General features: G+C 36.0%; 1 protein-coding gene across 1 annotated transcript in view; it reads right to left on the reverse strand.

Moving 5' to 3' along the window:
- Positions 1–3,506: 3,506 nt before the first annotated feature.
- The window catches only part of BRWD3 (bromodomain and WD repeat domain containing 3), a gene marked incomplete at both ends in the record, with an annotated part of 105,934 nt that continues 84,796 nt past the window's right edge, over positions 3,507–24,644 (reverse strand). Inside the window, 15 exons of the mRNA XM_080719644.1 lie at positions 3,507–4,261; positions 6,980–7,138; positions 7,672–7,769; positions 7,850–8,013; positions 9,688–9,840; positions 11,239–11,310; positions 13,034–13,174; positions 14,061–14,117; positions 15,639–15,717; positions 15,803–15,928; positions 17,684–17,804; positions 18,433–18,588; positions 18,693–18,754; positions 19,909–20,020; positions 23,738–23,820. Coding sequence (XP_080575770.1) covers positions 3,507–4,261; positions 6,980–7,138; positions 7,672–7,769; positions 7,850–8,013; positions 9,688–9,840; positions 11,239–11,310; positions 13,034–13,174; positions 14,061–14,117; positions 15,639–15,717; positions 15,803–15,928; positions 17,684–17,804; positions 18,433–18,588; positions 18,693–18,754; positions 19,909–20,020; positions 23,738–23,820 — 2,338 coding nt within the window. The remainder of the gene's footprint in view (positions 4,262–6,979; positions 7,139–7,671; positions 7,770–7,849; positions 8,014–9,687; positions 9,841–11,238; positions 11,311–13,033; positions 13,175–14,060; positions 14,118–15,638; positions 15,718–15,802; positions 15,929–17,683; positions 17,805–18,432; positions 18,589–18,692; positions 18,755–19,908; positions 20,021–23,737; positions 23,821–24,644) is intronic.

A 24,644-nucleotide genomic window follows, 5' to 3' on the forward strand; every position in this document is an offset into this window, starting at 1 on the left:
CCCAAGTGGACTTCAAAATATTGGAAGGCTGAGTTAAGATATTTGAATGTTGTGCAGAATGTTATTTATGAATTTTACTTGGTTTCTTTGCCTCTGGGTTAAACTAAGTGCTATATGAAAGTATTCTAGGACAAGCCTAATCTCTGGGAAAGAAAAACATAAAACAAATGAAAGGGAAAATTAAATTTAAGAAATAGAGGGAAACAAGTACATGACCAAACCTGGATAGGTTACCTAGAAGACATAAAGAAAGGATGATCAAGCAGTAAATGCACAGTCTAAGAGCCATGCAGAGGCAAAAGAATTGATAGACAGTGTCCTCCATATAAAATATTCTCTTTTTTAATGTCTAAGATAAGGTATGTCATGTTGGGGGGGAAAAACCTGCATACATACAAGCGCGCACACACACACATACAAAAACAAATTTAGTCATCAGACTAGTAGGTTAGTTAATGTTTTGGAGAGTATCCTACTGCTGGATGAGATATACACAGCAAGCCATAGAAGAAACACATGATTCAGTTTTCATAAATATATACACATGCTAAGATCTTAAAGCTGGAAATTTAAACAGTATCGGCATTCATGAAAAATATTATAGCTTACTGACTATTCATATCTAGCATAGGATTAGGCTTATACATGTGTATATTCTCATGGACCTAAAACAGTGGGTTTTTTTTTTTAGTAAAATTCTTAGCTCATTTCCTACTTTTATTACTATAGTTAAACCCAGATCTTATTTAGGTTTAAAGGGCCTCTAGAAAATTAAAATGAAAAAAATATTCAACAAGATACAAACGATGACACATTCACAGAAGGTGGTTTTACAAAAAAAGCAATGTATAAATTGGGGCGGAGGGAAGTCCAGATAAAAAAGTAAAAATACTATCTCCCAAACTTTTGTTTTTACACTTATCAAAATAATTTGCATGCAAACAGAAAATCATCTGTTTGTTTTATAATAAATGATAACTATACTCACCTAACATACCCTGGTGACTAACTCTGTAATTCTAATAACTGAAATCATCATTACAGCAAAATGCTGTTCACTAGTATTCTCACATTATTACACTACATATAAAATATGCTTAAAAATTTTAGCCTTATTATTCTAATTACCTAAACCTAGAAAATCTTGACATTTGGGGAATAAATGTGGCATTTTTATTTTTTCAAAATAAATTATAAATAAAGCTCCAGATAGCTATAATCACACAAATAGTAATTCTTCTACATTTCAAGAGATCAGCTCTTCATAGAAGAATGTCAACCAAAAAATTCACACTAAAATGATGTGACACATATTTGGGTATATCTAAGAATTTAAAGAACTATATTACTTTCATTAGGGTAGGCCAAGGTGTTGATTCCAAGAAAACACAGGCAAAATTTAATCTAAATGCCCAAGAGATGTATAACTGAAATAGTACATTTTAGCAATATTCAAATGTAGAGCTTCAAATAAAAACATGGTTTAACTATGGTTAAAAATGGCGACTGAGTTATAATCAGAAATAGTTTTGGTTTAGTGAAAAAGAGGCTAAAACAAAAATAATCAGCTTGACTTACTCTCTAGTAACAGAAGTTAGTGCCATTAACAATTCACAGCAATACTTTCTTAAAGCCTTGAACATTTCTACTGCAAGTGAAAATTGCTTAAAGATGTTTAGTCCAAGAATAACCCCACCCGAACCCTACCAAAAAAGCAAAGTTATGTGTGAACTCCTTCCTCTGCACTTAAAGATTTTCAGATGCACAAAATGGCTGAAATCATGACACAGACATTAGCTTAAGAAATATCCTAGGATAACTAGGTATACATTAAGAAATCTGTTTTATCACACAAGTTTGATGTAAGTGCAATAAATTTGCTGTTACAAAAACAGATCAATCTTATCCCTCTCCCTTCAAAAATTTAAGTATTTAAGAAATGAGCTAATCTGAAATCTCAAATTTGAGGAGTAAAATTGATCTTGGAACTAAAGCTCACCTTATGGAACCATGTGCACTCTACTGCTGTAAACAATACCGTAAGGGTTTTAAAGATTTTATCTATAAAACCATGATCAAAATATCAGTGTGCAGTGCAATGAGGTTCTTTTCTGTAAGCCTAGAACAGAAGAACCCATTGGAATGATAAGAGCAAATCTATTCGAGTTGATTTAAAAAATTAACTAGTCCAAACATTCCAACTCAAAATGTTTCGTTACATTTTAGATTCAAATGAAAATCAGTAACACACAGCTGTTGAATAGTAAATGATAGCATTGATAGATAAGCAGTAGCCCAAGTCTACTTATACAAATATGATCTAAATAAGCCTAAGATCGAGCTTATAATACTTAGGAAAGTTTGTTAATTACAACTATTAATTTGAGAGCCAATACACTGAATTATTAACAACCTCTCAGCTTATAACTTACGAGTATTCATTTCTACCAAGCTTGTTCTATTTCTTTTTAGTAATAGTAACAGCATCTATTTTCTTTAATGTTTCCAGTAGTTATAGTTGATAGAGGTAGCTGAGCTACTATTCAAAGAAGTTATTCTTTGTGAATGAGGATTTTCAAATGTTTAAGTTATTCTTTAAACTACACAAGTTCCGTTAATGCAATAAAATATAACAGGAAAAAAAATGGATGCAAGAAACTTTTGCATTTGGCACCTTGTCTAGATTGATACCTCAAGTATTCTCTTTTTAATAAAGTTAATGCACACATCAGGACACACCACAAAGATTTGCTACATATTTACAAGGCACCAACCCTTTCTCACCTTTAACGTGAATTAAGCAAATCAATGAAAAGCATATCAAGATTCCCCCACCCCCAAAAAACTGCAGTATAAATATATACTTCAGTTCAGTACAATTAAAGTTTGGCCTGGGAAGAGTAAAATAATCCAGATCGTTCTTACAATATAGAAACTGTAAACATTTAATAGCTGCCTTTAGGATTGGTGTATTGTGCAAAAGTTATTATTACTGGGTATAGGAATCAAAATGGCAAAAAAAATCTATATAAAACTCTGTAAGAAGGTGCTATACTTCTTTGATACAAAAGCAAAACAGGGATACTTCCATTGAGATAAAAATGTCATGCTACTCTTAAGAAGCGGAATGCTCCTTTAATGTAGTAAATCTGTAGTGTGTCTGGTGAGAGAGAAAGAGAGAGAGAATGTGCGTGTGTGTGTGTGTGTGTGTGTGTGTGTGTGTGTGTGTATCTGTGTGTGTGTGTATGCGCGCGTGCATGCGCGTGCGCACGTGCATGGGCAGAATTTTTTTAAAATTTAAGGCCTAATGAGTAAGGCTTGTTTGAACAAATGAAGTGTGGAGATCAAAGACCAAAGTCTTGAAACAAATGTATACTGGCATAATGGAAAAGCACCAATGTGAAAGGAAGCAGAAGTCCCCACACAACTTGCTTTGTAGATTTCCTGGTATATTCCCTGCAGTAGAAGGCCATTGAATTTTTAAATTATTCTAACTTTATTAACTGTTAATAATTCCATCCCATGAGATGGCTAACCCTGGCTTTTTCTGTCATTTTACGCACTCTGCCTGATCTGGATGTACCGAGATTCAGAGGATCCTCAGTGGACACAAAATTGTCATTATCAGAATCATCGTTATATAAAACAGTCCTCCTGCCTTGGTTTCTTGTTTTAATTCGAGGCAGTCTACTGAAACGTCCCGAAAACATGGCATCAAATTCATCATCTGCGATACGTGCTCGTTTGGCCCTAGTGGCCCCTCTAGAGGCTCCTCTTCCTCCTCTCCCTCTCCCTCTCCCCCGAGTACCACCCCCACCTCTTCCTCGACCCCCTCGGCCCCTGCCTCCTCTGCCTCTGCCTCCTCTACTCCATCTACCCCATCTTCCCCATCTGCCTCTTCCTCCGGTGCCTCTCATCTTCCAGTTTCTTTTTCCATTGGCATGTTGTTTTCTTAGTTTTCTCTTAGGTCTAGTTTGTATGAATTTGCTATAGTCGTGGTCTCCATCTACGTAATCTTGGTCTGTTCTAGAAGTGGATTCAGAGTCAGAATCAGAACCACAAGTACTTTCTGAACTTAAACTGGATCCTAGCTCTCCACTCTCGGAAGAGGATAAGTGTGATTTCTCTTTTGTTTCTTTTTTTTCTTTCTCTTCTCCTCCCATGCTTTCATCTTCTTCTGATGCACTGAGTAGTTTCCTCTTGATTCCTGCCCGGGGCTCTCTGCCATCGCCATTTGTAAGCGGTCCATCAAGGGAGTGATCTAAATGAAAATGATTTTTGAAAGTTGAGCTTTGGCATTGATAAGGTAATCATTTAAGTTCACAAAAAATACAGTCAGTAAAAATATTTAGTGGCAAAATCATGGAAAGTGTCGTAGTAAGAAAAAATTGTTTAAAATAGAACATGCTAAAAGTTTTGATTTTTAGCTGTCTGCTTTTTGGGGAAGAGGAAGAATATGGAGGTAGACTGAAGGGTAGTGAGGGAATTTGTCAGAATTTTTTTCATTTTGGTACTAGGGATTGAACCCAGAAGTATCCTACCTCTGCGCTATAGCTCCAGCCCTCCTTTATTTTTTCTTTTGAAAGAGGATCTTGCTAGGTTGCTAAGGGTCTAAATTACTGGAGCTGGTCTTGAACCTGCACCCCTTCTGTCCCAGTCTCCCAAGTAAGGGGATTATATCCATGGACCATCATGCCCAGCAACAGAAATTTGTATGTGTGGGGTTTGGTTGTTTGTTTTTATTTTTTTCCCAGTACTGGGGATGGAACCCAGGGGAATTCTACCTCCAAGCTACACTCCCAGCCCTATTTTATTCTTTATTTTCAAACAGGGTCTCACTGAGTTGCAAAGAGCCTTAAGTGGCTAATGCTCTTTACAAACCACAATCCTCCCGTCTCAGCCTCCCAAATGCTAAGATTACAAGTGTGTGCCACCACGTCTGGCTGCAACAGAAGTTTTAAGGTCTGAACTAGGAAAAATTATGCAGGAATGTGAATTAGAAGTTTCATTCAGAGCTGGACGTGGTGGCGCACGCTTGTAATCCCAGCGTTTGGGAGGCTGAAAAGGATCACACAGGTTCGAAGACAGCCTCTCAGCTACTGAGTGAGGCTCTCAGCAACTTAGTGAGACCCTATTTCTAAATAAATTATAAGATAGGGCTGGGAGTGTAGTCCAGAGGTAGAAGGCCTCTGAGTTCCATCCCCAGGACTGCAAAAAACAAAAAAAGAAGTTCCATTCATTCAAGCTGTGTGTAGTGGCACATGCCTGTAATCCTAGCACTTGGGAAGCGGAAAGAAGAAGATCATAGGTTCAAAGACAATCTCAGCAGCTTAGTGAGACCTTGTTTCAAACTAAAAAATAAAATAGATCTGGAGTATAGCTCAAAAGTAGAACACCCCTGGATTCAATCCCCAGTACAGCAAAAAAAAAAAAAAGGTTTAATTCATTCACTTAACAAATATTTACTGATACCTATGATAGGCCATGCATTCAGGCATTGCTAGGAACTTGAAATATGCCGAAGAATGAGACAAAGTTCCTATTCTTCAATTTATATTTTAGTGGGGTCAGTTTAGATAGATAATGAAGTAAATAAATTAAATAATGTAGTGACACATGCTGCTACAAAGAAAAAAGGAAAGAGGGTACAGAAGTGTGAGAGTTTAGGGGGAGTACTTTTGACAAAGAAGGCTTCTTTGTAGAGACATGACTTCTTTTTTGCTGAGCTAAAACCCCAGGGCCTCAAGCATTCTAGGCAAGTGCTCTGACACAGCTATATCTCAGAAAAACACAGGAAAGCAGAAGTGGATAGTGACTGAAAGAAAGATCATTTTCCAACTCAGGCCCATTTTTTTCTTTTCAGAAAAGCGCTGGGCATGGTGGAGCACACTTGTAATCCCTGCGCTTGGGAGGCTGAGACAGGAGCATCGCACAGGTTCGAAGTCAGCCTCAGCTACTTAGTGAGGCTCTCAGCAACTTAGTGAGACCCTGTTTCCAAATAAAATATTAAATAGGTCTGGGAGTATAGCCCAGAGGTAGAAAGCCTCTGAGTTTCACCCCCAGTACCACCAAAAAAAAAAAAAAAGAAAAAAAAGAAAAGCTCACAGAAATATGCACCCTACTTATATACGACTTTAAGAACTTTTTCCTTTGTTATTAATATGGTTTAATATATGAAAAGTACTAAGTTTGTCAAGTCTGCGTCTTATGTGCTTGAGAAAGAATACCTTATTTAATCATTCTTCCTATTAATTTCATCTTATATATTATTTTAAAATATTCAATATGTTTCAAAATAGTTACTGGACAGCTGGGCGTGGTGGTGCATGCTTGTAATCCCACTTGGGAGGCTGAGACAGGAGGATCGTGCAGGTTCGAAGCCAGCCTCAGCTACTTAGTGAGGCTCTCAGCAACTTAGTGAGACCCTGTTTTCAAATAAAATATAAAATGGGTCTGGGAGTATAGCCCAGAAGTAGAAAGCCTCTGGGTTCCACCCCCCAGTACCACCAAAAAAAAAGAAATAGTTACTGGAAATCTATTAATAGCCTATTCCTAGACATGTTTATGAACTCTTACTGACTCAAATTTGACAATATTAAAATTCTTATTAACTGTAAGGATATTCTGAGTGCAGTGGTACATGCCTGTAATCCCAACTACTTGGGAGGCTAAGGCAGAAGGATCTCTAAGTTTAAGGCCATGATGGAAAACTTAGAAAGTTCCTGTATCAATAAATAAATGGGATGGGATGTAGCTCATTGGTAGAACACTTGCCTAGCAAGACTGAAGCTCTGGGATCAATCTCTACTATTGCGCACGCACGTACGTACACACACACACACACACACACACACACACACACACACACACAAAACCTGTGAAGAAATACTTGATTCAACTATTCCAAAATATCAACATTAAATGACTTATCTTCCATCATAATAAATTAAAGAATAAATGGAATAAATTTATTTCCAACCTTGCTTAACTGGCAAAACTCTGTTCCGAAATGATTTTGTTTTGCCTGGGTCATGGCTATTTCCACTTCGGCTATATCCACTGAAGCTTGGTGAAGCAAATGGTCCATCCAGTTCTTCATCCAAAAGGTATAGTGAAAGTCCTTCAGCAGCATCTGAAACTTGCATTTCAAAAGGTTGTAATATTAACATAAATCCCTGTTTTCAGGAAATCCAAACAGGCTGCTTTAAAACCATATCTCAGTTATTTTACTTTCAAATAAAAACCGAGTTGCTCTAAAAAGCATGGCTACTGAGAACAAATGATTTACCATCACTAAACTGTAAAGCACAAGCGGTCAGAAAGCCTTCTCCAAGGAAACCACCTCCAACACATACGGAATCCTCCCATCTTACATTGACGAACATTCTAAATGAGTACTCCGAGATAATAGGAATATTAAAATACAAAACTGTCGCAGATTTTTCAAACCAAGAGATTTAAAAATTTGTTTTTCTAACAAAGAAACCCAATTACATGGTCTAATTTCTCTTCCAAGGCCACACAGCTAGTACGGAAAATTGGGAATAAGATAAAACTTTTCTAAATCTAAATCTATTGCTCTTTTCATTTCGAAGCCATACTGCTTCTTCCATAGCCTTAATATAAGTATTAAATTGAGATATAGAACACAGAAACAAAAGACGTATTTACCAGGAGATGAGAAAGGAGAACTAGTCCTGGCATAAGACACTGAGGTATTCTGGTCATTTTTAGGCTGCATCTTCATTTGTTTTTGTTTTCCTTTTGGACTATAAATAAAATATATAATAATAAGTGAATATATACAAAATGTTTAGAGAACATAAAATGCTGCACCAGTATAATATACCTAGGAGCTCTGCTACTAGATAAGGAACTGCTGCTACTTCTTAGACGTTTTCTGTACCGTGGCCTTCTCCTCTTCTGACTCTGGATTGCTGACTTATATTCAGATATGATATTTTTAATATGATTTTCAAATAAGGCAGATAATCGCAGTGTCATGCTATAGATCTGGAAAAGGAAAATATAGTCTTCTTTTACCAACGATTTTCATTACACAAAATATAAACAGATAAACATGTCTGGAACAATATCAGCATTATCATTTTAGACAAAATATAAGCATTATTTATTGAAAGTTTTTTCTTGAAGGACAAAAATACCATTTTTGCCAAAAAATAAATATTTTAAAGGTAATATATAATGTAGAGCGTAGGAACAAAAGACTCTCAGAAAAGAGGGAAATTGACTTGATATAACATTCTAGAGGAAAATTTATAACATGTACCAAAAACCTTTTTTCATGCACATCCTTTGGCTAGTAATTATACCTTTGGGAGTTTGTCCTAAAGAAAGGAATTGAAGTCAGGCGTGGTGACACACACTAGTAATCCCAGCATTCTGAAGACTGAGACAGGAGGATCGCAGTTGGAGGACAGCCTCAGCTACTTCGTGAGGCCCTTTGCAACTCACTAAGACCCTGTTTCAAAATAAAGAATAAAAAAGAGGGCTGGAGGCATAGATCGAAGGTAGAATGCCCAGGTTCTATCCTCAGCACTGCAAAAAAAAAAAAAAAAAAAAAAAAAAAAAAAAAGAAAGGAAGGAAGGAAGGAAGGAATTGAACACTCTAAATCTCAAAATCATGTTCAAGGATGTTAAAAATGTTAGCTACGGCCATTATTCACAAAAAGTGAAAAACTGGAAAAAAAAAAAAAAAAGATCTCTAGTCCCAGGACTACAGGACACTGGCTAACAAGCATAAACACACAACAGAATAATATTATCAAAAATCTTTTTGAAGAGTAATAACATATAAGTAACCAAAGGCCCTTAAGTATGAAACCTATTGTTTTAAAGACTGTAGAGTATGTTTGTAAATGAGGAAAATGCTGAAAGTAAATACATTAAATATTAACTGGAAATGAAGAGTTGATGGCCTTTACAGGTTATTTTCCTTTTTTGTTTATTTGGGAATATTTCTCTGTATTTCTGAAGGATTCTACAAAGAATGTATGTCATTCTAAGAATCATGATCAAGGGAGGGAAGCAAATATTAAAAAATTATGCCTACAGAAATTAGTAAAAGTTCATTTTCTGTGAAGTAGAAGTGGGCAAATATATACCTACTGTGCCAATCATTTAAATTTTAATCACACAACCAGTGATTCCAAAAGATAGTTATTATTACTACTATTTGTTCTCAAAATATTTTAAGTTCTGAAAAAAACATAAGAAAAATATTAAATGTATCAATTAAGTTATAATTTCCCCATATCATTGACTATTTGCTAAAGTAAGTGAATATAAATATTCAGAGTTGATCCAAATATTTTATGTGAATTGTACATCAAAGTTAATTGTCTTTATATTTATCAAGTCATTTATTGGAAATACTAAAGGATGGCTTTTCTATGAAAGAGATAAGTATTGTTAAGGAGTAAAGAAAAGGTTGATGGACAAAGGAAAAGGTGCTTAATTTCAGAGGTATTATTCTAAATATATCTTTATGTGTGCCTAATAAGCTATAATTCAGAGAAGACACTGAAAATTAATTTATTTAGCAATTTTAAAACTGTTGAGAAAATTGATATGTTTGTACCTGTGTGTGTGTGTGTGTGTGTGTATGTATGTACATATGTTTTTTTCAAAGGCTTAATCAACCCCTATCTAATATTTTTTTCATACCCTTGACTTTTTATTAGAGGTATAAGCTTTGGAGTTGTTGAATATTTGGCGAACATCCTTATAAAATTCCAGAGGACTACCATAGTTTCCAGCCTCCAAAGTTTCTTTCACAGTGCTGAAGTCCATAGGCATGTCTGTAACATCTTGTAATTCCTATGAAGAATAATACGTTATACTTAAATATCCAAACTGCATAACAGTACTAAACAATACAATAGAACTGGGATTTGCATTACTAATGCAATTCACCGCAAAACAAACACTACTTTTCCATCTGCCAACTCCCTTCCCCAGCCCCAAATCATGTTTTAGTGGTTTGTGTAAACAGCAGGGGTCTGTGGGAAAGCCTGAGCACTTATATTTCAGTCAGTAACCATAAGTAACTCTAAAATGATAGAATAAAAAATTCTTCATAGTCACTTGTTTTATCTCTACAGAGTTCAATATGTGGAATTTCACTTCTTGATTAAAGGCTCATGTAGCTTCTAACACTCTGCCAAACTGCTTAATTACAGCTAAAAATGAGATTATTCAAGCATGTTAAATAATTAGCTACGTATTTCCATGAATCCCAGTTGTGAGAACATTCTATGCAAAATGTCATTAGTTAAGAGTCAACGTCAAATTGTTTATGTATTTATATTTTTTAATTTTTATTTTTGTGGTACTGAGCTTTGAACCCAAGGCCTTAATTTTAGGCAAACCGTCTACCACTCAGCCATATAACCAGACCTTTTTAAAAAAATTAATATAAGTTCTTGCTTTATCTAACATCTTCTGCCTCACAGGTTTAGAATTTAGTTTGATTTTGGTTAGGGGAGAAGTATGATTCCATTTAAACTAAGTACTTCAAGTCAAGATTTCCCTAGGGTTGTCGTAAGGAATAATATTTGAAATTTTTAACTCTATGTGCTATAACCCTCAATATAAGTTTTAGATAGAAAAAATGTTAGATCCCTCAACCTTACAATCCTTAAGAAGTAAAATCACATTTCTCTCAAAGAAGAAAGCCAAAGAACCAGAAGGATCCGAGAAAAGGTATTATGAGAAAGACAAAAAATATTTTCCAAAATATTAGAAACCGTAATTGTTTTCAATCTATCATCTTGTTTTCTGAAATCATAATAAACAGGTTATTCTAACAAAGTATGGTTTATGAAACACTAATATTTTCATAGATGAAAAATGCTGAAACTTGTATAATATTACCCGAGCTCAAAAGATACAGCCTGCCTGCTGAAGCCCCAGTGGGAATAATCAGCTGCAATACAGACATAATCATATCGTGTAACTGATGTTTTCTGTTGTGTGCTACAGCAGCCTTAGATCTATACAAACAAGCAAACATCTACATGTATGCTACAAAGAATAATCTTCAGAGTATGTTGATTTAAAAAACAAACAAAATTAAGTGGCCAAACTATTGAGCAAAGGGTTTCAAAAAGCAAACAGCATTAGAAGGAAGTTTTAGAAAATTATAAGCATAGATATTGTAAAAAGTAAAAGTACAGAAACAACAAATACACGATTTTAAGAGACATACAAGCCTACCTCAGAAAGAGATGGATCTTGTCTTTCTGTAGCAACTGACTCTGAGGATTCCCCCTCTTGCTCTTGAGGGCCCTATTAGGTTAAAAAACATATTTTGTTTCTGAACCCCTACAAACTACAAACATCAGGTCTTGCAGTGCACTGATGATTTAAGACACAAAGATTTACAAATAGAAAAAGTACTTGTATTTGGTGACATTTTAAGATAAAGAGATTTTGCATTCGCCATTATCCTCTGCTATGCAAATCACAGGACTAATTTGTTTTACCTAAATCCCCTACAGAGGAAAAAAAAGCAAGAAGCTTTGTTGAACATAATATTGTTTTTAAAATATTCTTTGCGCCGGGCGTGGTGGTGCACGCGTGTATCTCTGCGCTTGGGAGGCGGAGACAGGAGGATTGCACAGGTTCAAAGCCAGCGCACGCTGGCTTAGGAGACCCTGTTTCCAAACAAAAATGTAAAAATATGCCTGTGAGTGTAACCCAGAGGTAGAAGGGCTTCCAGGAACCCTAGTACCACCAAAAAAATAATAATAAATAAAAAATAAAATAAAATATTCTTTGCATATTAAGATTTGTTTATACAAATAAGAATACTGATGGCTACTAAGTTCAGAAGATATTCTGATGCATTCCTAAAATGTTTCTGCAAGCCGGGTGTGGTGACACAGACTCATAATCCCAGCATTTGGGAGGCTAAGACAGGAGGATCGAGATTTGAGGACAGCCTCAGCTACACAGTGAGGCCCTTTGCAACTCAGTATGACCCTGTTTCAAAATAACGAATAAAAAATAGGGCTAGGTGTGTAGCTTGGAGGTAGAATGCCCCTGGGTTCCATTCCCAGTACCACACAAAAATAATCTGCATGTTTTCTCAGAAAAAGTTAAAACAGATTTGCTATGTGACATATAGATATAGGCCTAGGAAAAACATCCCAAATTTAAGATCTCATACTTTTATCTTTGCCTAAAAGTAATTTTGGTACTTTTAGTTATTCCAAGTGACCATACTGATAACATACTGGGGCAGTGACACTGAGATTGAACCCAGGGAGTTCTACCTCTGAGCCTAACCCTTCGTATTTTTTTTTATTTCAAAACAGGATTTTGTTAGGTTGCTTAGAGTCTCACTACATTGCCGAGGCTATCTTGAACCTGCAATCCTCCTTTGCCTGCCTCCCAAGTATCGAGAGTACAGCTATGCGCCACCATGCCCAGTATAAATTAAAGAGGATTGACATATGTCACCGAATAGCTACACTGTATAGCAGTGTATTCCAATTTGGTAAAATGGATTACATATATATCTAAAATCAGAAAGAAATAAAGACAATCTAATTCAAATGTGGCTTACGATTGTATAATTCACGCAATAAATACATAAAAAAGCATCTTGAAAATTAATGACTAACTCTACTCCTAAGTTTTTCAATTTAAAGATAAGGAAGGAAAAAAGGAGGGAGGGGGAAACTGTTCTTAACTAGATGTTAACATAGACACAGACAATTATCACGATGGTAGGTATTTATTTATTTATTTATTTTATTTTTTATTTTTTTTGGTGGTACTGGGGGTGAAACCCAGAGGCTTTCTACCTCTGGGCTACACTCCCAGACCTGTTTTATATTTTATTTGGAAACAGGGTCTCACTAAGTTGCTGAGAGCCTCACCAAGTAGCTGAGGCTGTCTTCGAACCTGCGCAATCCTCCTGTCTCAGCCTCCCAAGCGCGGGGATTACAAGCGTGCGCCACCACGCCCGGCTTGATGGTAGTTATGTAAATAGCTGTGCACTTACTGCGTAAGAGAGAGGATCAGTAGGCTGTCGAAATGGCTCTGAGTCTTCGCGTTCATAAATGAGGCTCAACAGTTCTTTGCATTGTTTTTTCCAAGCATCAGGATTACACTTTAAAGACGGTCTTCTGCCTCGGCACTTGACCTGGAAATGTTGTAAAAGTTATATATCTAAAAGTTCTTCCCTTAGCTTTCCACTTTCTTCCTCATGTATCCCTAATGTTAACTCAATATTTGTACAAGACATAACAGCTGCTGCTATTTACGTTACTCAGCTTAAATTAGACAGTATTCTCCCTAAGAAAATCATAAACAAACAAAAATTAGATACTACATTCATGGGAAAGGTAAGTAATCATGGATTCTGAATGTTTATTTTAAGAGAATCTGAACATCAAAGTATAGAGAAATGGATGCCTTTCCCCTCCAAAATAAATGGATATAATGACTGAATATTTCCTGGTAGTTAAGTTTACTTGACAAAGGCACCATCATTTTCTCAAAATAACATTCAAACTTTTTTTTAGTAAATCCTTTGCGGCAATGATAAATTCTAGTCTTTATCCGTTGATTTCTTTTGTTATGGTTTCCTTCAGTATTTCAAAAGATATTGTGCCTTCTGTAGAACAATTCTATGGCAAATGACCATACAGAGGGAATGTGTATAAAGAAGCTGAAACAAAAGACTTGAGGCTGCTATCTTAATAGAAACTGGCTTAAAAGTTTGCCCCTTGGCTGGTATTTGGGAACGTGGCACTTGAACTATTTCCTAAGTTATAAACGTAGTTTACTGATACTTTATAATTGTAGTATAAATCCTACACAGGGATTTCTTTAGACTCTGCCTGTGTCTTTTCCCATCCAGCTGTGTATTCTTGCTGTACTGCTCAAATAAATCTGTCATGAATATGACTATACACTTAGTTCTTAGAGTCCTTCTAGCAACTCTCCAAATGTATGGTTGGATTTTGGGAACCCAGATACAGGAAGCCTGTAAATATTTCTTGTCAGAAAATCACTTATTTACTCACCCTTCTTCCAGATGAAGTACCAGGACCATCTGAATCTAAGTCAACCATTTCTGTATCCTAAATTCGGAGAGGAGAAATAGAAGATGTTAAGTTATAATTCAAAGTCTTCCAAATTACATGGACATTTACAAGTAAACGGAAAATAGGATTACACTTAATTTTTCCTCACTGCAGCATGCAGCAGAAGAAAGGCTAAAGAAAAATATATTCAGAGAAGAAAAACTAAACAAGGTTGTTCTTCACATTAAAATAGAAGCCGGGCGTTGTGTTGCACGCTTGTAATCCCCACGCTTGGGAGGTGGAGACAGGAGGATCGCGCAGGTTCGAAGCCAGCCTCAGCTGGCTTAAGAGACCCTGTTTCCAAATAAAATATAAAATAGGTCTGGGAGTGTAGCCCGGAGGTAGAAGGCCCCTGGGTTCCATCCCTAGTGCCACAAAAATAAATAAATTAATTAATTAATTAAAATAGAAAATGAGGGAAGAGATGTAGTGACTGTCACAGTAAGGGTTAGTATTTTTTAAAAAACGTTATTATGCATGGCATACTCATTTAATATGATCATGAAATATTCATAATCAATCCTTTGCTATTTCAAGAAATAGATCTCTTTTCTATAGGGAAATATAAATGTACACTAAACCTAAGATTCATTTAAGTATCTTTCTGAGGGATAGTTTTTAATATAAAATATCACTTTTCATTATTAGTCCAGTTTCTTATTTTGGTTTGTGTTCCTATGATAGCCTCTAGTCAAATATGACTTTATATCAAATTAGGGACATAGATGGTTGGGGGAATCAGATCTGTGCCAGTATGCTGAGTGTTAACTCCATTTCATTCAGAGAATATTAGCACGCTTGGCAAATCACATACAAGTCAAGTAGCAAATCCAAGCCCATATAGCTTTTAAGTATTTTAACTACTATGCACAGAAAATATAATTTTCACTGAAATTATCTCCAACTAAATGTTATTTTAATATACTGAGTGATTTGTTTTATTTTTAAAGGCTAGAAAATAAAGTATTGATTTCTCATCACTGAAACCCACTGAGTCACATACAAGGACTGGCCACCAGTCACGGACTAAGCCCAGTAGCACTAAAGTATGTTGGCATATTCTTTTTTTTAAATGGTACTAGGGATGGAACCCAGTGGCATTTTACCTCTGAGCTACACACCCAGCTCTATTTTTTTTTTCAGTACTGGGGATGGAACCCAGGGACATTCTACCTCCAAGCTATACCCCCAGCCCTATTTTTTATTCTCCCATATGAAACGGTCTCACTGAGTTGCAAAGGGCCTCACAAAGTAGCTGAGGCTGGCCTCAAACCATGATCCTCCTTGCCTCAGCCTCCCGAATGCTGGGATTCAAGCATGCGCCACCACACCCAGCTTTATTTTGGTATATCCTATGAGAACTAGTCAAAGAGTTTAATATCTAAAAAGATGCAGATGTCCAGTTAGCTCCCAACACTCTTTTACTGCTCACAGCCAATTACATTTACATGTAAGACTTGCTATTATTCAAATGACAGAAAATGAATTTATTTCTATTCGTCATGTTATTATTCTTACCTCCTCTGCATCAGTACTGTTTAGTTCTTCTGCTTTAACTTTATTATAAGTATCCAGTATATCAGTACAGCTTTGATCCCTAAGAAAAAAGATAAGTCAAAAATTTTCAGTATTTTTTTTAAAAAATCAGAACTTAGTCTCTAGAAGATAAAATTGCTTCTTACCCAATAAATCGGAGTAAGACATCAGTTACAATTTTGGCTGCTTTAACTATAGGACTGTCTGGCTCATTGAAAGTCCGAGCATTATGCTCAATATAGCGCACCTCCCACATTAATGCCGATATTCTCCTACGAAAGAAAAAATACCCTTAGCTTTGGCTGTCGAGGAATTTAAATGATATCCTAGGAATATGCAAAATAGAAAAACTACGCACTTATTCATGATATGACAAAGGAATTCCAATCTATGGGCGCATCTCAATTACGTGTGTAACTCCTATGTGCTAAAAACAGGGATGACAGTTTCAGGATTTAAAACACGGGAGGGAATTTTGAGCCAATACACTGCCCATTAAAACTTGGAAAAGTACTGACCCAGGACATTGCAGGTAAAGAGTGATTTGACAAAAAAAAAAAAAAAAAAAAAAAACCCAAAAATCCAAAGTGGATTTCTTGTGATGCTGAGGGTTGAACCCAGAGCTGTTGTTCCTTTGAGATATACCCCCAGACCTATTTTATTTTTTATTTAACGGGCTCTCACTAAGTTATCACACACAGGTATCAAACTTGTAATCTTCCTGTCTCAGCCTCCTAAGTACTGAAATTATAGATGTGTGTCATCCTGTCCAATGACCAAAGTGTTTTAAGTCTAAATAATGTTTAGTTTTCAGGGAAAGAGCAAGAAGAAAAACTAAACCAGACTGTAGGAAATGACAGATTTTTTATCTAATTATGAATATAACATATATTATTAAATAACATATTAAATTGTAAAAATACATCCAATTCTCAATTATAAGAGGTAGACTAACCAGTCCATGGAATATTGTAGTTAGGGTGAAGTGGACTTCAGTAAGAGACCAAGGACTAACTTAGCTTGGCTCTTTTCCTAAATATCTATATCTGTCTATAAAATTTCAGGGCAGGCGATTAAATCTAATTAAATGCAGCCTAATTCCCCAAAAAGGATTGATTTGTTTATTTATTTATTTGTTGTACGGGGTATGAAACCCAGAGGCATTCTAACTCTGAGCTAAACCCCCAGGCCTATTTTGTTTTTATTTTAAAGCAGGGCCTTGCTGGTTGATGAGAGCTTCACTCCTTGCTGTAGCTGTCCATAAATTTGCAATCCTCCTGTCTCAGTCTCCCAAGTACTAGGATTAAAAGTGTGTGTCACCATGCTCGGCACCAAAGAGAATTTTAAAAGCTGTCTATCTCTGTACCTTTTTTTGTGGTCAAAAAAAAAAGATCAAACCCAGAGCCTTGTGCATACTAGGCAAGGCATACTACCACCAAGCTACATCCTCAGCCCTTTTTATTTACATTTTAATTTTGAAAAAGTCTCCTTCTGTTGCCCAGGCTGTCCTGAAACTTGCAATCCTTTTGCTTCGGTCTCAAGAATAGATAGAATTACAGGCATATTTCACTGCATCTAGATATCTGTAGCATCTTAACTATGATGAATCCATAAGCCACATATTTTGCCTTTAAGAAATTCATTAACTTTAGTTTTTGCTTTACACCCAATTTGTGTGACCCATGTTTTCCTTCTTCTTCCTACTCCCTATTCATCATGCAAGAGTGAGAAGCTATTGAATAAAAGGACATTAGGTAAATTTTGTATAATGGACCTGAGCATCTGTGAGGGTTTGGTACTATCTATCATTTTAGGTATTTATGGAGGATCTTGAAGAATATCCCATGTGGATAAGGTGGGGGAATTTCTATAATCTATACCATTTACAAATGCCTACTCTATTAGTACAAAATATAAATTTTGGACTGAGTTCTTGGGCAACCATTTTATACTTTGTAAACACAGATACTGAAAAGGCAAGCAAGGGCCTTAAAACTATGAGTAAATAAATGATAAAAAAAATAAACCTGTAAAAGCGATTTTCAAGTCTCTGCCTGATGGTATTGAGGTCAGTTGGATAAGCAACTACAGTACAGTACAAGGGGTAGGCACTGAGATCCACTGGAACGGCAAATGGGCTGGCAAAATCTACAAAATTACAAAAATTAAAAAAGGAGTTATAAAGGATGCTACCACTTCATGTTAATAAATGGTTATCCATAAATAAAGAAGAGCAACAGGCAACATTTCAAGAAAACAACTATTCAAATACACAAATATAATGTTTTTCTTTTTATTTGGACATATTATCTATTAATCATGCATGATACACTGGTTCAAACCTGGTAAAACCAAACAAAATTAAAGGAAGACTGGAGTTAAGTTTGGATTTCTATATCTTTCCTGAATGAATGACAGAAACCTCAGGTGCTATATTTTAGAAAATATAACTATTTATGTGGGTATAATACATTACTTGCTCGCTATGTTTACACAAGGAACCCATGCAAAGGAAATAACTAGAGAGGAAAAAATGACTCAAAAAAAGAAAGAGAAATTGACTTGCCTGCCTTCGCTATTATTTTCCAAGGTGGTGAGAACTTTATCATTTATTACTTTAACCAATGCCATGAAAATGTTAATACAAGAACCAGAGTCACTGTGCCTCTTGAATTAAAAGTATACAGTGAGAGACTGCTTGCATAGAATTTAAAATTCTGCTGCTGTTTTTCTAGCTCTCTTCTATCCTCCTAACAGCTTTTCATATTCACCGTACCCAGGGAAAGAAGGTGGTTAATGCCCTGAATAACTCTTTCACATTCCTCATCTCTGGAATGAGCGCCCCACTCTCCTTCTTGGGGTTTGTACAGCAAAGCAGTCAGTTCCTCCTGGGACACAGGAATACCAGCACCAACTTCATCTGGAAAGGCAGCTGGTATAAGATGAAAAATCAGAAATAATTAGGTTCAAAACAAATAGCAATATTGCTATTTTACTTTTACCATAAATACAATTCATCTTAAAAAGCATACTTACTTCCTTCTGGAATTGGCTCCATATCCCAGGGGCTCATCTTTTCTCTCTCATTATTGTCCCAGCTATTGCAAAACAGCAAGATGTATATCAAATTCATAAGTATGTACTTTCATATATTATAATTTGCATGACTTCTTGGGTGTAAAATTTAGAAAAGCAAAGCAGCACTCATTCAAGTTCAATTCTACTTAAGCACAGATAATAATAAACCACTAACAGAGAAAACATAGTTCACCAATATGAAACTTAGAGGACAGAAAGACTACTCTTTTCAGTCTAAAATTTTCATTCTTCCAAACATGCATATAGTCAATATTAAATCAAGGGAAAAATACAAAGATATATTTGCAAAGTATCTTTCACCTAAAAATGGCTTACTAAATGATTTTTTACAATAATAGGGACTGAATTCAGGAACTTTGCATGCTAAGCAAGTATGAAACTGCTCTTCCATTGAACTACATCTAATATCCTTTTTATTTTATTTTGAGACAGGAATTCTCTATGTTGCCCAGGCTGACCTCAAATCTGACATCATCCTGCCTCAGCCTCCCAACTAGCTGGGATTACAGGGACACACCACTGTGTCCAGTTGGAGCATTTCTTAATCTAGTTTATCCAAACAGCTTTAAGTATTATAGTACTTTGAAATTTTTATTATTCTCTTTTGAACTGCCAATAAGGAGACTTTAAAAGTCAGTCCTCCGAAAAAAAAATATTTTATTAGTCTTGAAAGCATCAGTTCATTCCTTAGGACTCACACAACACCAGGATTTCCAGAATAGTTAAAGTAAATATTGTAAGCAAACAGTATTTCAAAACATAATACAGTCATCTATATACAGAATTGATATCATTAAATAAAAGACTAGGTACTAATATTCATTACTCTGCCCCCAAATTAACAATTGCTTTAAACTTTAAATTAATGTTATTGTTGTCCATGAAAAAAGTAGTTTCAATTCTTATCTAAAGTAGAAAATTTTAAAACATAGACAAGGGAGATAGAAATGTCTTCAGTTCTTGCTTTGTTTTAACACAAAGAATGGTCCAAAGATTTATCATCAATTTCCTTCCAATAGGTACTATGATTACTTCCTTGTAAATATTATAAACTAGTAAGTAAGGTAAAAGTTATTGTTCTTGGTAGGGTTTCCTGGAAGTCCAGATAGCACTAAGTATTATATCAGGCATAAAATACCATAACTGTACTTACTGAACACTGTAACACTGGAAAGAACTATCAGGATACTCTGGCTGAAAAGGCTGCTGACTCTCCACAGTCCCAAACCACCAGGCATCATCTATTATACTGCGGAATCTATCACCTATAATGTTAAAAAAATCTTAATATCAGATCTATTACCACTCTAAATTACTGTTTGTTGATACAGAAGCATCAGTGCATCAGCATTATCAGGTGTTTTAATCTGAATTATCCAGATAAATGAATTTTACATTTTACCCTCTTTTAATATTTTGATTTCCAAGTGGTTAAGAAAAAAAAAAAACTTTCTAGCCAGGCGTGGTGGCTCACGCTTGTAATCCCAGCACTTGGGAGGCTGAGACAGGAGGATCGCATGGGTTCGAAGCCAGCCTCAGCTACTTAGTGAGGCTTTCGGCAACTTAGTGAGACCCTGTTTCCAAATAAAATATAAAAAAAGGTCTGGGAGTATAGCCCAGAGGTAGAAAGCTTCTGGGTTTGAGCCCCAGTACCACAAAAGAAACTTTCTAAAATAAATCACATATAACTATATCTTCTTAAAACATGCTACCAAGCTGGGCATGGTGGCTTATTCTTGTAATCCCCGCATTTGGGAGGCTGAGACAGGAGGATCGCAGTTTATGGCTAAGCTCAGTTACTACTTAATGAGGCCCTTTGCAACTCAGTGGGACCCTGTTTCAAAATAAAGAATAAAACAATAGGACTGGGGGTGTAGCTCCAAGGTAAAATGCCCCTGGGTTCCATCCCCGATATCGCAAAAAGAAAATTAAAATGCTACCAAACATAATTTAATTTTAACTTTTAATTTTATTACTGGAGATCATCATTAGGCATACTATGGTATGCATGCTAAAGTAGTTGTTTCTTCTTCTTTCTTTTTGCCTTTAAACATGGCTTGATACAAGCCGAGTACCCCTTTCCTGACATGTTTGAGATCAGAAGTGTTTCCAATTGCAGACCTTTTCAGGTTGTGGAATGTTTGCATGCGTGTTACTGGATGAACATCTCTAATCTACACACCTGAAATGGGAAGCATTCCATGCCTCTCCGAAAGTTTTGCATTAGAAAGATTTCAGATTTTCAGGTTAGAGGATGCTCAAGCAATACTAGTGTTCTGCTTTAAATAGTATGTATTAGGTATCACTATAAGTGCTTTCGATATATTGCACCTCATTTCTTGCTTACATCAACCTTTTGGGGATGTATTAATGTGATCTTCATTTTTTTTTTTTGTGGTGCTGGGGGCGGAACCCAGGGGCTTTCTATCTCCAGGCTACACTCCCAGACCTTTTTTATATTTTTATTTGGAAACAGGGTCTCACTACGTTGCTGAGAGCCTCACTAACTAAGTAGCTGAGGCTGGCTTCGAACCTGAGTGATCCTCCTGTCTCAGCCTCCCAAGTGCAGGGATTACAAGCGCCTGGCTGTGATCTTCATTTTAAAGATAAAGGAAATCAGAGGACTTAAAAATTTGCCCAAAAACAAACAACAATTAGGTGACAGAGCCAGAACTACAAGTCAGACTGAGAGGCCTTATCTTCTGAAAATTATGTATTTGCTATGATTACAAAAGTACTTTTAAAATCCAGGTGTGTAAAAGTAAATGCACAAAATTAATATTAATAGTCCATATATTTAGTACTAATGAGAACAGAACTATAAGAAAAATTCTTCACTTTTATGCTTTTTTCTTCACATTAGTAATATACTTTTTGTTGGACTGGGGATGGAACCCAGGGGCATTCTACCTCTGAACTACACCCCCAGCCCTATTTTTTATTCTTTACTTTGAAACAGGGTCTCACTAAGTTGTGGAGCGCCTCACTACGTAGCTGAGGCTGGCCACAAACCTGTGATCCTCCAGTCTCAGTCTCCCAAGTACCTGGATTACAAGTGTGCGCCACCATGCCCCACTAGCACTGTACTAATTTCTTTTGTGGTACTGGGGATGGAACTCAGGAGCTTTATACCCCCAGGCTATACTCCCAGACCTATTTTACATTTGGAAAACAGGGTCTCATTAAATTGCTGAGAGCCTACGTAGCTGAGGCTGGCTTCGAACCCGAGCAATCCTCTTGTCTCACCCTCCCAAGCGTGGGGATTACAAGCGTGCACCACCACGCCTGGCTATACTATATTTTTTTGTTTTCTTTTTGTTGTGTTTTGTGGCACTGGGGGTGGAACCCAGGGGCTTTTCTTACTCGAGGCTATCCTCCCAGACCTATTTTATACTTTATTTGGAAACAGGGTCTCACTAAGTTGCTGAGAGCCTACTCAGTAACTGAGGCTGGCTTGGAACCTGTGCGATCCTCCTGTCTCAGCCTCCCAAGTGCTGAGATTACAAGCGTGCGCCACCACACCTGGCTAGACTATTTTTTAATTAGAGGAAAGAATGAAAAAAGAGACAGAGGCAAAGGGGAAGAAAAAAGGGAAAATGGGAAGAAAAAAGGCAGGGAGGCAGCAAGGACAGAAACCACAATCAGCAGTTGTATTAAAGAGCCCAACTATGAAAGTATTCCATAGAGCAACTGGCATTTGAGAATTTTCTTTCAGCTCTGTGCACTAGTAGAGTACTAATACAGTAGGCATTTGCAGATGGTATAGGTTATAGAAGTCCCCCCACCTTATCCACATGAGATATTCTCCAAGACCCTCCATAGATACCTGAAATCACAGATAATAGCAAACCCTCACAGTTCTTCAGCATTGGTAAGGGATTAGTTCCACAACTAGCCCCTCGGATATACAAGTCACAGATGCTCAAGTCATTATACAAAATGCTGCAGTATTTGCCTGTAAGTTACTTATACCCTTCTATATACTTCAAATGGTCTCTAGATTACTTATAATAAACAATAAAATGTAAATGCAATGCTATACTATATTGTTCGAGGAATAAGGGGACGAAAAAAACTGCACATGTTTGGTACAGTTGTGCTTTTTTTTGCCAGTTCAATGGGGATGAAATTAAAAAAAAAAAAAAATATATATATATATATATATATATATATATATATATATACATATTTGATCCATGATGGGTTGAATCCAGACTCAGAAGCTACGGATACCGATGATTGTATTTAATGTTTTTTCTATACATAGCTATGATAGAGTTAAATTTATAAGTTATGCAGAGTAAGAGATCTGCAATAAGAACTAATAACAAAGTAGAATTACCATAATATATTGCATTAAATTATGTGAATGCAGTCTCTCTTTCAAGATACCTTTATGTTGTTGTACTGATCCTTCCTGTAATGATGCGAGATGATACAACATTTACATGATAAGTTAATGAGGAAAATAATGCAGACATAATAATATAGCCTTAAGTCACTACTTAAGGTTCACCTGGAAACAAGCACTGTGATACCCAGCAATTGAGACCACACAACTGACACGCAGTTAGTACATCAGGGATATACTGGACAAAGGGATGATTTGAGTCTGGTTGAGATATTGTAGAATTTTATCACATTATCCAGAAGAGCATGCAATTTAAAACATGAATCATTTATTTCTGGAATTTTCTACTTTATATTTTTGGCCACAGTAACCTAGGTAAACAAAACATCAGAAATGAAACTGCCTTTAAGGGGGAACTGCTTCTTATACCATATAATGTACATAAAATCACTTATCTAGAAAACCTAACTAGAAAAAACATAACTAGAAAAAATTTAACTTAATGTTTCTAGTTTGCCAGACAGCTTTGCCTGTTAAATACTAAACTAGCTTCTTTCTGATATATCGGATTCAAAATATGACTTACTCTACTTCAAGCTTAATAGTTATTAAATGCCATTTCTCTACTTACCAATCTGCCAGTTCCTTTCTTTGGCTTCATTATAAAATTGATGTAGCACAAGGAAATCAATGACATCTGGCATGTCATGATACCTATACAGAAAATTAAACACAGGAGAATCAATATAGAGATAGAGCAGGATTTGTTACTTACTAAAAAACCAAGGATATATGCTTAACTTTCAGCTCACAAAGCAGAATTTTGCACAACTCTTGGTGCCTAGATGTGTCTTCACTTAAATTAAATCCCATCTGGTCTGATTTCTTTGAGAGTACTCTGCCTACTGTTGCACTGATTTAATAAGATAAAGATGACAATAAAGGTTTTTTAAACATAATTCATATTAAAGATTTTTAAAGAAGAGTGTGAAGTGATGTTCTCTCATCTCTTGGGATTTTATTTTATTTTTTATTTTTTAACAATTTTTTATTGAACATAAGTAGTATACATTTATACTATATTTGGTGCCCTCTCCCCCCCGCCCCCTTCCCCCCCCCACCAATGGTTGTCCAGATCTCTTGGGATTTTAAATTAAGCTTCCGAAAATAAGCCATTGTGGCTGGGGATGAAGCTCAGTGCTGGAGCACCTTTCAAAGAATGTGTGAGACCCTGGGATCAACCTCCAGCACTGGGGAGAAATAAGTAAAAAACCATTTACTTTTTATTCCTATTATCATTGTTCAAAGAAATAAAAGAAACTAACATGTTGTCAACGTACAATGAGACATTTCCAAAGGTTGGTCTTTAATTCCTCACAACAATGCTGAGGAAAATATTAGCATATTGGCATTTTCATTTTACTAAACTAGAAGGATAAATAACATGCTCACCATTTAGTCCATTCATAGTATATAGTTATTAAATGGAGAAACAAATCGAGAATTAAACTCTGGTCTGTATAAATCCTGTAGTAGTG

The sequence above is a fragment of the Muscardinus avellanarius genome (genome assembly GCF_963383645.1).
Source record: "Muscardinus avellanarius genome assembly, chromosome: X".
NCBI lineage: Eukaryota > Metazoa > Chordata > Mammalia > Rodentia > Gliridae > Muscardinus > Muscardinus avellanarius.